Source organism: Trachymyrmex cornetzi, unplaced genomic scaffold (assembly GCF_001594075.2).
Source record: "Trachymyrmex cornetzi isolate Tcor2-1 unplaced genomic scaffold, Tcor1.1 scaffold803, whole genome shotgun sequence".
NCBI classification, from domain to species: domain Eukaryota; kingdom Metazoa; phylum Arthropoda; class Insecta; order Hymenoptera; family Formicidae; genus Trachymyrmex; species Trachymyrmex cornetzi.
In genome coordinates this window covers 2,315-16,221 of record NW_017300140.1, presented here as the reverse complement: position 1 = coordinate 16,221, position 13,907 = coordinate 2,315, and the positions used below count along the sequence as shown (strand labels likewise).

The 13,907-nt window shown below is 32.2% G+C and overlaps 2 protein-coding genes across 3 annotated transcripts; one reads left to right on the top strand and one right to left on the bottom strand.

Moving 5' to 3' along the window:
- Positions 1–1,257: 1,257 nt before the first annotated feature.
- Positions 1,258–6,363, bottom strand: LOC108768524 (protein fem-1 homolog A). Of its 2 annotated transcripts, none has more exons than XM_018518976.1 (9): positions 6,289–6,363; positions 4,452–4,951; positions 3,433–3,741; positions 2,949–3,315; positions 2,810–2,870; positions 2,527–2,709; positions 2,151–2,399; positions 1,862–1,987; positions 1,258–1,774 (listed from the first exon to the last, which is right to left on the bottom strand). In XM_018518976.1, exons 2-9 carry the CDS (start codon positions 4,894–4,896, stop codon positions 1,553–1,555), a joined length of 1,962 nt encoding a protein of 653 aa, XP_018374478.1. In that variant the 5' UTR covers positions 4,897–4,951; positions 6,289–6,363; the 3' UTR covers positions 1,258–1,552. The 2 variants fall into 2 exon arrangements, with proteins under 2 accessions (XP_018374478.1, XP_018374479.1); XM_018518977.1 differs by lacking the exon at positions 6,289–6,363 and adding an exon at positions 5,962–6,023.
- Positions 6,364–10,647: 4,284 nt separating this feature from the next.
- St2 (Sulfotransferase 2) lies at positions 10,648–13,198 on the top strand (the record flags this gene model as incomplete). Its single annotated transcript, XM_018518966.1, has 5 exons — positions 10,648–10,782; positions 10,858–11,061; positions 12,424–12,520; positions 12,856–13,012; positions 13,078–13,198. Coding segments are annotated over exons 1-5 (580 nt in total), but the record flags the coding sequence as incomplete, so codon positions are not given.
- Positions 13,199–13,907: the final 709 nt, after the last annotated feature.

Genomic DNA, 13,907 nt, shown 5'->3' with positions numbered 1-13,907 from the left:
TATAATTTTATTTCAATACACTGGCACTAACCAGAGCGCCTAAAAAAATTCATAAAAACATGCCTTCTTTTGACCGAATTAACTATACCCCTCCCTTAACAATTTATATTGCCGCCAATGTTTATATTTTCTACTGCGCAAAGTATTTTTTTTAAATTGGTATAATATGCCTAACGACTTTTGAATGCAGATTTCTCTTCAGCAATATCTTGCAATATTTAAGAATGGCTGTCCAAAATGCACGAACTCTTAATATTTAATTAGATTACGCAAGTCGCTGTACAGAAGTATTAAAAACGATTTTACACATTGTAAAGTATATATATCACGTCGAGAAAATTAGTTTTTATAGAAGCACTCTCTTCTCACATTCAGTCTTTTCACTTTGATGTCTTAAACTGCATGCGCGATATTTACAATTTAGATCACACTTAACAGGAGGATTCTAAAAATAGTACTTTCTTTATATATAATTAAAATTTTGACATTGTTTCATTTCATAACATTACGTTACGTTTTTTTCTATGATCTTATATTCTGCATTAACTAATTATAATTAATATATACCATTGTTTATTATTACATACGAAACTTTTGATATTGTCGTATATGTTGGAATTATAACAAAATACGTTGCAAGATTGTTCTTAACCTTCTGACCGCCGGCATTTTTTCTTCTAGAAAAGTGATACTTGATCGAAAATTTCCATACAAGTGTCTCCCAACTAGTGGTAGATATATACCCATCACAGGTGCGCGCCTAAAGGCGTCATGCCGGCGGGCGGTGGTATAAGCGTATGCATCAATTTTCGGAAATTTTTTGCTCGAAAACGGTGCATTTTTGCGGAAAACTTGTAAGTGCCTTTTTTGTTCAGAATTTTGTGAAGTATACGAAAAAATTTTTGTTCTGAGAAAATTGAGTTTTTAATTTTTTTCCCGCAAATCGTCAATAGAAAATCTTGAACTTTTCGACTCGCACTGGACTAATCTGTGATTATGCATCACATTCGTCGTTTATATCCGACATTATTTTATAATTGACAATCAGTGTACACACTTTGAAAAAACTTCTTGAATATTTTGAAGAAAAGAGAAATGACAATCGCGAGTCTAAATGAGAAGTTTCTTTGAAACAACTTTTTACTGATCAAAATCGATTTTTACGGAAGAAAAAATCTATTGAAAAATAGAGTTAAACGTTTTCAAGTCAAACTTTTTCTAAAAAAAATTTTTTACGCAAAACTGGGAAGCCTGAAACTGAATTTGACAACAAAATCGTATTCGGAACGTCAAAATATAGAAGCAATAATGTATTCATTCAAAGTTGCAAAAAAAAAATTTGTTTCTGACTTTTATGAAAAGTTTGGTTTTTATGCAAAAATCGAAGATGTAAGTTTAATTAGATGACAGAATCGCATTCAGCACGCCAAAATATGCTATGAATGACAAATCTGATCAAAAATATATGATTTTAATTTTATGCGCCTAAATGCGCCATGCCGGCGGTCTGAAGGTTAATAAATATTCAAGTTATTTGAAAATATTATCAATATCATTCTCTATGAAGTTCAAGAAAATAACGTAACGTAATAGGTAATTCCGTACTACGAATTCCATATTTACAAACAGCTTGCGCGGCTTGACACTGAAGGCTAGTATAATTAAGGAGGTTGACGCTATTTAGTGAATTAGAGGATATCAATCGCGCTGGTGTATCACCCGCCTTGTTTGGTGTATCCAAGTGTGCGCCATAATCCAACAATAATTTTATGAGCTGTTACAAATATAAATTCGTGAATCATTAAGTTTGATTTATATAAAATTCTATATAAAAAATATATGTATAAAGATAAATACTTACAGGATTGTGGAAGTTATATTCGTTACTCGCTACATGTAAAGGTGTTGATCGCATTATATTTCTAGCATCAACATATGCCCCACAATCTAAGAGTAATTTAACAACATCTAAACGTGGAAAGATTGTCTGAAAATATGCACCACATACTTCTATTATATATGTACATATGTATATGTATTTCCTCCATATATCTAATTTATAGTCGATTTTTCCATCAAGTAAGTCCAGGGAACAATAATTTTTTAATTACAGAATATTAATTAATACATAATTGAAGATCCATACTTACATGCATATCGTCGGTAGAAGTAAAATAACTAGAATTAATTGTATTTAAACTAGAAACGCAAAGATGGAGAAGTGTATCCTCTGTATAAACAGATTTTGGATTTTGTTTCACTAAACCACGGACTAGTTCGTGCATTAGAATTTTCTCCTCGTCAGAATTCGCTGTTTCTACTAACAGGTAAATAAGATGCGTCACGCACTTCAGGATGCGTTCGTAACTATCTCTTTGTCTCTTATGTACAGGACGTTTCTATAATATTCACATTTGTATAATTAATTATACAGCAATAACATACACAATGTATTATAATACACAAAATTCTCTGTAAATTGTATATATGTATATATGCATACATATATATGCAAATCGCATATACCTCCAGCAATTCTCTAGCTTCGGTCAGTTGGCTAGAAAGTAATTTAAATATCGCTACTACGTCGCAAAATCGCGGTTCCTGCTTTTCTCGATTACGATCCATTACTTCCAACGTTTTTTCATTCAGATCTATCATAAGCCTTACAAGAGCTTGTGCGGTAAAACAAGTATCCGCATACAAGATCTGCAAAAAATATCGTTAAAATTTTTCATATGGAATCAATGATGAAAAGATAGATCACATCACCTATTTTTTAACTATGATATATAAGCAGTTAACATACCAAATCCTTTTCTACCCTAATTTCTAACGCACGACGCCACAGATCTATACAATTCTGATATCTAGAAAAGAAAACCTCTTATGATAAAATATACAATATAAATATAATATAAAATAGTTTAAGAAACTAAAATATTTACCTTAAGGCATCTGCATACGACGCACCTCTAAACATCAACCGGAAGAGAGTATCCTTATGATGCGGACCTAATATCCTTTCGCATATCAGCAGGCTTTGTATTCTTATTGCATCTAAGTCAAGCGAGATAGCGCTTAACTCATCCAAATTCAAAAATTCTGTAGCGTTTTTATAAGCTTCGCGTTTTGGTAATTCTGGTCTCTTTGGTAAAGGCATGACTCCGTCATCCGAGTTGACCATTCTGAGGATCGTCGCTGCCCTCCAATATTGCAACGCCATGTGCGTGTCATTATGATCGTCAAAAAATGTAGATCCCATCAATTCGTTTGCGTCTGCCAATCTTCCCGCAGAATACGATACGTTTTCCACTAAATTATATATAAATGTTACACTTATCATGAAACAATACAGGAGAATAAATTTCTTATTATAGAGATTTATTATAAAACAAATAGATGTTCCAATGTTACATTAAATCCTCTCACCTAAATAGTCAAATATATGAATGGCTCCTTTAAGGCAGGCAGTCTGGAGGGCATCATCATTATAACGAGATCTAAGATGAGGATCTGCATTATGTTCTAAGAGCAATTTAGTAGTTTGAAGTCTGTGCTCTTGTATAGCATAATGCAAGGCAGTTTTGTTCTGAATGTCAGTGGCATTTACATCCGCGCCATGTTCCAACAAAAAAGTACACAACTCCACACTTTGTACAGAATTTATCAAACATGTTCCACCATTATAATTTGCTTTTAATATATCGGCGCCGTTTTCCACTAAATAAGAGACAATATCTGGAAAATATGTGTTATCCACATATTTAAAGTCATTCTATTAATCCAGATAACTTGCATTATCTAAATGCAAATAATCATATTTATAACTAAGATTAGATTATAATATAAAAATGTGTTTAATAATAAGCAAAGATATACATTTATATGTATTATTACATTATATATGTATATTTGGTTCCTTTAATAAAAATGTCATAGAGTAATTAGCACAGATTGCAGCACTTGCAAACAGTCTAAAAGTAGGTTTGACCTAGACCCACATACACTTATATTTTTCTAATTTAATTTAATCGCAAATATACTATATTGCTTTTATTGTAAAATATATACCTATTTAATACTTTGAGTGCAAAAAATTATGCAGGCGTTGTGTTATTTTAATTGAAGAAACACAAATAGAGAGAGAAGAGAGAGAGAGAGAGAGAGAGAGAGAGAGAGAGAGAGAGAGAGAGAGATAAAAAATCACATATATATTGTAAAAGTAGAATAAAACTATTATCATTTCTCTAATTTAACATACTATCTTTTGTGCAATAATTTGATTAAAAATATCTACAACACTTATATCTAAAATTATCTAAAAGCAACTTCCATCCACTTCACAAAATATGTTTTTAAAAGATATCTAACCTAATACATTATTTTTATGTATATATTTTATTTTCTCTCTCAATTGTATTCTGAATGAATTATATATATTTCGTTACCCATATGTGTCATAAAGCACGCAGATCTAACAGGAGTCGATCCAGAATCAGAGACCGCATTGACGTCAGCTCCATGGGATATAAGGCATTTTATAACTTCCAAATTTCCTGATACTGCGGCACACCATAGCGGAGTAACACAATGAACGGACCTGTCGTCCGACACTTCGTACTTTCCTCTTTGTTCGATGTCCGCGTCACATTTTTTTATGAGATATTCGACAATCTCTACGTGGCCCCTCTTGCAGGCGATAAACAAAGCGGTACAACCCTCTTTCTCACGAGACACAATATCCTTTCGCACTTCTCTTTTATACTTCTCCAAGCGATTCCTCAAGGCGTAAGTGAGTTGCGCTCCTGGTGCCACATATTTACATTCGTGAATAAGATCGTGAAATATCTGATCCATGGAAACGTTCCAGCAATTATTATTGCCAAGCCACATTGTCCGCTTCCCAAAGTGGTTTAAAGTACAGCACCGTTCCTTCTGATTTACAGACCTGAAAGGAATTTCAATTTATGAATAAAACATACTCTGAAGTGACATTGGAGAATAATTATACATCAAGTAATACAAATATACTGTTAAATCTATTCTTTGTAGCTGTATATGTTATTCCTTCTATACTTAAAATTAATATAATTAGACACATTAAAGAGAAGAGAAAAAATCCAAAGTTCAGTTACAAAGAACAAATCAATTGTTTTCTAAGAGTAGCATAATATTTGTTGAAACAACAAAGGATTTCATAATTCATTCATTTAAATTTGTAATAATGCATTGAATTATAAAATATTATATAAAATAATATATTGATTCGCATAACTTTTTGGGTCTAGCAAACCTATTCTATGGATTCAAGCTCAGCATACTGCAAATACTCCCATACAGCCACACATTACAAACATAAGTACATTGATTTTGGATTCAAAGAACCGTGGTGTAATTTCAATGTACATTGCTGCTATTACAAAGTCTACTGACTGATCCTACTCATTATATAAATAAGGAGCTAGCTATGCTTTCCATTTAATGACACAAATCAAGACAAGTGTCGTTCTGTCTTTGTTATTCATTAATGCCTGGTTTATGCTTCGGTCTTAATCTTAGTCTTAAAAGTTGGCAACAAAGAATACCATAAGATTGTTTATGCTTCCCCAGTCTAAAGTCTTAACCATAATCTTAATCTTAGTCTCAAGAAAGTTCCTATCTTTTAACTTTAGTCCTTAAGATTAAGCTGAAACTAATTCTAAGACAAAGGTTAAGACCGAAGCATAAACCAGGTATAAATGTCAGGAAAGAATGACGTTGGTCGACTTGTGTCACTAAATGGAAAACTTGTATTAGGTCCATTAAGAGACCAAAAAGACAAGAATCCAAGAAGTGTGACAATATATTCTTTACTAATTTGATAGAAAATTAAAAAAACTGGTACGACCGAAAGAGTCTCGAGAGTAAGCGAAAGCACGAAGAAAATACGTGAGTAAACGAATAAAGATACGCACTTACGAACTCTCATTCTCTCAAGGTTGCTTCTCGAGCGCGTGAAAAGCAACGGCCGTACGTTTCCGCGATTCTTCTTTCTCTCGAAATGTACGTCCGTTAAGACTTTTACAAAAATTCAAGGATACGAAATTGCGTGCACACCCACATGTAAGCACTCGTATATGCACACGTCAATGAAACGTCATACGCACGAACAGCTGTGCGTGTAGCAGACGGGATATAACCTCCAAGGCCGTGCAACGAACCGAAGACGCGCGATCATCGCATTCGACAGTCGCGTCAACCGTCAACCTACGAAATGGATTTTGCGATGAGCAATGAGAGACTTACCCATGTCATACACGGTCACTCGTACATAAACAGGAGCATTCAATTCGAATGCATCAGCGATCCACAGCACGCTCATAAATCACAGATAGCAATCAATAAACCACGTGATTGTCGGGGGTGGGAGAGATCACGTGATTTCTGCAACGCGCAGTTTTCACGTGCAATGTGCATTTGACTCTTTAGGTCTGTTCTTTTTGGCTGAACTTTTGCACCAGTTCATTTCTTCCTTTTCTCTCCAGAAGGAAAGAAGAGAAAGAAAGATGAACTGGTGCAAAAGTTCAGCCAAAAAGAACAGACCTTTTGAGTCGACCATGCTTGCATCTTTTTGGTTGGCCTTTTATTTCTTTTACGGTATTGTGCAACGGGAGGCGACAATTATATCTTATTTCTATACTATTCCTATAGCTGTTCTTGTCACTGTTGCTCATTGTGTCCATAGAGCTTTAAGCCCTCCCTACTGAAAAAAAACACGTCACAAAATTACATAATAAAATCATGTAAATTACGTAACGGATTGTTCCAAATCAGTATGTGATTTTTTTTAAACCACGTATTTTGAAAAGTCACACAATAATATGTTTTTTCTTTCTATTTCTATTATTTAATTCTTCAAAATTCGATAACTATAAAATTATATAATAGATGAAATTATTTCTAATATTATATAATTTTTCAAATTACATGATTTTAAAAAATAAGGTAATGATTTGGAACAATACATTATGTAATTTATTTGTTTTAATTACATGATTTCGTTATGTAACTTCGTGATGTGATTTTTTTCAGTAGGGCTAAATGCAATACGAAGCAAATAGCAGCGATAAGAATACAACCGCGGTAAAAAAATTTTTCATACATTAATGTGTATAAATATGTATAAACTACATAAATATTTAAAATATTCATGAACACGTATAATTATATATATATGAAATATAACAATATTTTCATACATCACTCTTTCTTTTGTGTAAAATTACTTTTTAGTGTAATAAAAATAACAATAGTAATATGTGAAAACATAAAAAATAATTAAAAGGTAATTTTGCATTGTTTGTTTTAGAAAAAAATAAATTTGGAAAAATGTTAAAAAAATTGCTCATACACAATTATGCGTAATTTTATATATAATTATACATAAGTAACACAAACTATAGAAATCAAAGCCTTAAACGGTCTAGCTGGATCTTAATGCTTGTATGATTCTTATGTGAATTTGTTAAATTGCCAGTCAATTTAACTCGTGATATTACTGCGGTAGTTTAAATAGAGTTAGCGTTTCAAGACCGAAAAATCATTTCGGCGCGCGTTTCTGGAGACTACATATATACGTAGTATATAAATTCACATAAGAATCATACAAGCATTATTTGATTTCTACAGTTTGTGTTATCACATATACGGTCCTATAATATATTATATTATACATAAGTAATTTTTTTACATTTTTTTCTTCAAAAAAGTAATTTTACGAAAGAACGAAGGATGTATGAACATGTATGGATCGACGTATTTCATATAAAATTATGTATCTCATTCGCCCTGGTTTTGGAGTTTTTTGTTGTAAAATTATGTATGTTTATGAATATTTATATATGTTTATACATATTTGTACATATTCATGCATGAAAAATTTTTTACCAGCAATAGGAATAGACACAGAATTCTAATTTGTCGAAAATTTTATCGCTATTGCCTATTCTGTGTTTCTATATACATTGATATTGATTGGCATATGCATTCCTAAATGGTGAAAGAAACCAATACGAAATCCGAGTTTCTTCCACTATGCATTCCTGTTGGATTGGATTTATCTGTTTCTACCGCTGTGCTTATCGCCTGTGGATTTCTATCGCTGTCGCTGTTGTTTCTCATTGTGTTTAGGGCTTTATATTTTTGCGATTGAAAATCAGCATTTTTGACCACACGGCGAGGAATGCATTCAATGTGCAATCGACTCCTGATAAGAATGCAGTCGGGTGACTTTCTCCGAAAGTGAAATCTCATCTACTTGACGAGAAAGTTAATAACGTCGCAAAATAATTTAAACATGCACAATACTATTTGCGCTTTATACTTCCTATCATAATTGTTCATCGGTGGTTTTATGTTTGATAAGAGATCATCTCTGCAGTACTAGAAAAAAGAAAGGTTAAAAAAATAATTAAGTCCACTTTGAATGTCTAAAATTCTCACTAAATTAAAATAAAATTCTATTTGCAATATTTTATGCGCCGTGTCTTTTTAGATATATGTGTATTTTTGATATACATTTCGTATAAGTATATAATTGTATTTCTAATTTTTTTAATACTTTTTTTATAATAAACTTATAAACAAAATTCTATCCTAAATTTTTTAAATATAAACTATAATTCGTGTTTGCCCAATCAGCACACAATATTTAAAAAATGTTTAAAAATAGTTTTAAAAATATTTATTTAGTATAAAAATATTAAATAAATGTTAAAAAAATTTTTTTTTTAATATTGTGTGTTGATTGGGTAGATTGAATAGATACATTTATTCTCATATATCTATAATTAAGAATGTATATTTTATTCTTTTCTTTTTTTCTAAACACACACAAACATATGTACGTTCGGGGAGACACCATTCGCGCTATGGACGCAAACGCTATATCAACGCTGTTCGTGGAGTCAATAGCGTTAGCAAACTCCATGAACGATTCTGGCGTAGCGTTGGTAGCGTTTAATCAGAGAGATTTAATATTCGTCGAGGTTAAGTTAATGTAGGGGATTCTGTTTTCAATCACCGACCTAACTTTTCTCTGTAATTTAAATTTTTAGGGTTTTGTAAAGTATATGTAACGTAAATTTTTTATTTTCTCATAGTGAATAACAGAACGTAATCTCAATTGCAATCTCTATGATAGCTTGCCGCTAGGCCGGAGTGAACAATGTAAACTAGATCAAAAAATTAATAATTACACTGAGTAAATTAATCAGATAAAAGGAAGAATTGAGCATCTGTTGTCAATTTGAGAAGAAGCATATTTATATCTAATATATAAGAATCTTATGCATCTGCAGTGGAATACCCTGTCGCGCTATACTGCAATAGTGACTTTTTTCCGTACACGGGAAAATCGCCAGTAACAAGATCCCAGTGAGAAATTATAATGGAATCGACATTGAATCGATGTCGATTCAATGTCGATTCGACATCGATTTCATTGTCATTTCTCATGACAAGGATACCTCTGACTTTCACATTTGTAATGAAATTAAATACACGAGTTGAACCCTGCAGAAACTTTGAAATGTTAAAGATGATACACAAGTAAGAATTACGTTCACTCCAGCTTAGTGGCAAGCCACCAATTGCAGAGATTGAAATTGGGATTGCATTCACTACGATAAAATTTGAAATTTACACGTTACATACGTAAGTTTACTCTACGAAATTCTAAAGAGAGAAAAGTTTGGTGCCACTCCAAAATAGAATCCCCTCAAACATTAATCTAACCTTGACGAATGTTAAACACTAGCAACGCTACGCTAAGGTCGTTCACGGATCTGTAAACGCTAATGCTACTAATACACTACCATTCTAAATCAAAGTAAAAAACGTATTTTTTTACACGTATCTACATATGTATACATTTTAGGGCGAAACATTCCTTTGAAAAAAATATCATCGAAACTATGAAAAATGGAAAAAGAAAATTATAATGAATGTTAAATGATTTCAAGAGTACTCTATTTTAAATATACTAAAAGCTCATAAAAATTGAAGGGGGTACTTTCGTATGTTTTTTTTTGTATTTTTTCCCGGGTATTGACAACATTATTGCAATATAAGCGCAATTAACTGAATGCTAAATAAATTTTATTTTCGGTTTTGCAAGTTACACTTTTATCTAAATCTAAAATTCCTTGTAAAAATTAGATTATTTATGAACCAAAGAGTACAGAAATATCTTAACGCATCTAACTCCGTGCTTATGATATTTTCTTAATTACTTCAGAAGACAAATTAAAATACGATGAAATCACACAAAGGATTTAAGTAAAAAAAAGGATGCATTAATAAAGAGAATATACAAATACATTTTAAAATTAAAGGCTATAAGTAAAAAAGCTAGATGTTTAATTGCTCATAATTTTTTAATTCTTCGACTCATAGCCCTTCAATTAAAAAATTTGTTTTTATTCATTGAGTTTAAATATATTAATATATTTGCTATTATTTGCGATCGTGAGCTATACTTTACTATTAAATGTACGCGATAAAAACTGACCATTTTATTTACATGGCAAATATGAAAGTATGAAAGTCATCGTAAACAGGAAAAAGGAATAGAACCGGTAAAAAGTATCCCAGTCGATAGTAGGTCATTATGATCGTGTGGTACACTCATTCCTCTGCAAGTCGCATGTGCAACAGCATCCGAGTGTGTGAAGTCCATTCTTGAATCTACGTTAGATTCTCATATATTAATATCCGCACGATATAAATAGTACGGAATAAGTGAGAGTCAAATATAAAATTGTCAAAGCAAATATTTTTAATTCATTCATTTGTATTGCATTGTTTTTTTTGCAGTGGATAAAAGATCGATCGTGTTTTCAACTATGGATGACGAGACAGCGGATAAATTAGACGAGATATTTGGGTTGAAGCCGAGTCTTGTAAAGGTGCAACCCAGTTATTGCTTGTTACCGCCAAAAATTATCTTTTACGCGCAGAAAATACGTGACATGCCGGTATACGAGGATGACGTCTGGATGATCTCGTTTCCTCGAAGTGGTAAATATTTTAGTAACACAATTCAGTAAATAATTCAAAATAAATTTTACGGTTGTGTAACAATAAAAAAAAGAAACAAATGGGTTTTTATATCTGAAACGGAAAAAATTCCACGTAATTAGAGTGACTTTTGATCAAACCCTGATTGATTAAATGTTATACTCAATTGACTATTCTTTTTATTAATGCAGATAGATTTACTATTTTTTTTTACTGTACTTTAACATATGGAAAAATTGCATTAGAGATGATGAATTATGGGTCAGAAATTTTGCTGTAAGCGAGTTGAATTGTTTCTACCAATGTAGTTTAATTTAATCTTGGTTCAACTATCTTTTCATCTTTTTTTAGTTTCAAAAATTAGAAAAAGATGAAGTGCAAGTTAAACCAAAATTAAAGTTAATCTAAGGTAACTCTGGCAAATATGCCGCGCTGGGATTTACGCCGCAGAAGTTAGAAAAAATAGAAGAAGTAGGGGTAATTTTCCCGTAACTACTCTGTTACATGTCTTCATGTTATATTACATTGCGTTATGATTTCAGCTTCTTACTGTTAATATTAATGAATTTATTGTGAGTTGAATCGATTTGTCACTGTAATAAGTAACGCCATCATAAATTATAATCTACATTAAATGATGTAGAGCGTGTAAAAGACTTAGTGGTTATTTCGTGATACATACGTGTAGTGGAATAGTAAAGCATGTTTGTATTATTAAGCATGTTTGCATTATTTTTAAATTTTTCATGAGCCGTACATACCCCCCTCCCCCTATGAGTAGCCATATATCCTACCTCTATATAGGATACCTATATATAGGATATGCAGCAAAAATACAAGATTTCAAAAAGTTTATTTTTTAATATGAAAAATAAATATTTCGGATTTCTAATATTTTTTTCATAGTAGTAGACAGTACAAAGTTTTTACTGATGTATTTCGTTTACCGTAAACATAGTAAATAATACTTAATAAATTAAGTTTTTGATAGGTGCGGCGTAGATACCGGAATTACTCTATTGGTAGAAACGAGGGTTATAGAATATAGTCGCCAAATGAGTAAATCGAAGTTTGATCAAGCAGATGTTACCACAGGTGGCACCCAGTTGGACACGAGCTTACAGCGCTTGAGACTACAAAGCTCCTAAGCTGTGATTGGTGGTGTCCAATCGAGACGTGGTCAATCGGGATCACCCCTGTTACCACTAATCCCTAATCAGGAAATGCTTTTAAAATATACTTTTAACACATTAATTTTTATATTAAAAATATAAAATGAATATTAAAAATATTTTTTAAAACGTTGCCTGACGATTGGTTCTCTTTTCTCAAATGTTATTTCTTAATACGATTGATTTTCAGGAAGTCACTGGGCACAGGAAATGACATGGTGCATCGGACACGATTTTGATTATGAAGAAGCCCGTACGATCATACTAAAGCGGAGTCCTATGCTTGAGTAAGTAGATTCACGAGTCGAATCATTATTTTGTAAAATTGCAAGAGAAATTACACTACCCAGGTAGAGCAAGCAGATATTAGTCATCATTTTGATGTTAAAATGTTGTCACAATTAAATTAAGTGTCATTTTAATGTCAAAGTGACGATAAATAGCGTTAGCAATTGCTGAGTATTATCTTTGGGTGCATTCCGAGTTACGCATGAAGCGCATGATGCATCATTTGTCCTTATTGTTCACCAAATAATAAAGAAGGATAAAACGATACAGCATGCACTTTATGCGTAATTGGGAACGCACCCTTTATCATTCTCCAAATGTATTCCTTCGTCAGGGGTTCGGTTATCATGGTCAACGGGAAGTATGATGAATGGTTTAAAGATCTGGGTGACTCTGTCGAAAATATAACAAAGATGCCAAGGCCGCGATACATCAAAACTCATCTACCTTGGGACTTATTACCGTGCCAGCTCCATGAGAAGAAGCCAAAGGTAATGATGCAACGCACATGTGAAAAGTCGCGATTATTTTCGCCTTTGTATTTCTGTTTTTGCAGATAATTTATATCACGAGAAATCCAAAAGACGTTTGCGTCAGTTATTATTATTACTGCAAAGTATTCCACGGTATGAATGGAAGTTTCGATGATTTCGCAGAATTAATGCTACGTGATAGTGGTACGTTGAACGTCATTAATTCATGATATGTTCGTCACAATTTTTACAAGAATTTATAATTTTGAAAGAATTTTAATAGATTCTCCAGGAATACTTACTTTTTAAAAATATGTATATGCTTTCAACAATTAGACATCTTAAACTTTCGTTGTACTAACTTTTTGATGCATTTTATGTCTATATTCAATTTATTTCCAAATTCAGACAGCACACAATATTTATAAAATATTTATAAAACATTTGAACATATTTATAAGACTTATTTTAAATATTTGATAAATATTTTTGTGTATCAAATATTTTTGTATAACAAATCAAACTAACCAAGACTCCTTATAAATCAAAGAATTGGAAAGAATACGGGCGTTAACAGTCAGGCGCAGAAGACGTCGCGCAAGTAATACACTTATATATGAAGCTTGAAACTTTTTTATTTAACAAACGCGCTTACATGTTTCGCCTCATTTTTTAGCCTTCCTCAGAGCAAACACAAACTATTAGGTGTACAACTTTGCTTCCGCCGTTTTTTTTTCCGAAATTCGAGGCTTTATTGTAAAAAACTGGCTATACATTTATGGTTCAAAGTATCGTCCATCGCTGGCCACTACTTTCTCCCATCTTTCGGGCAGTGTACGAATCCCGCGTCGAAAAAACTGGTCATATGTTGAGGCGATCCACGAATCGATCCAATTTTTTACTTCTTCATAAG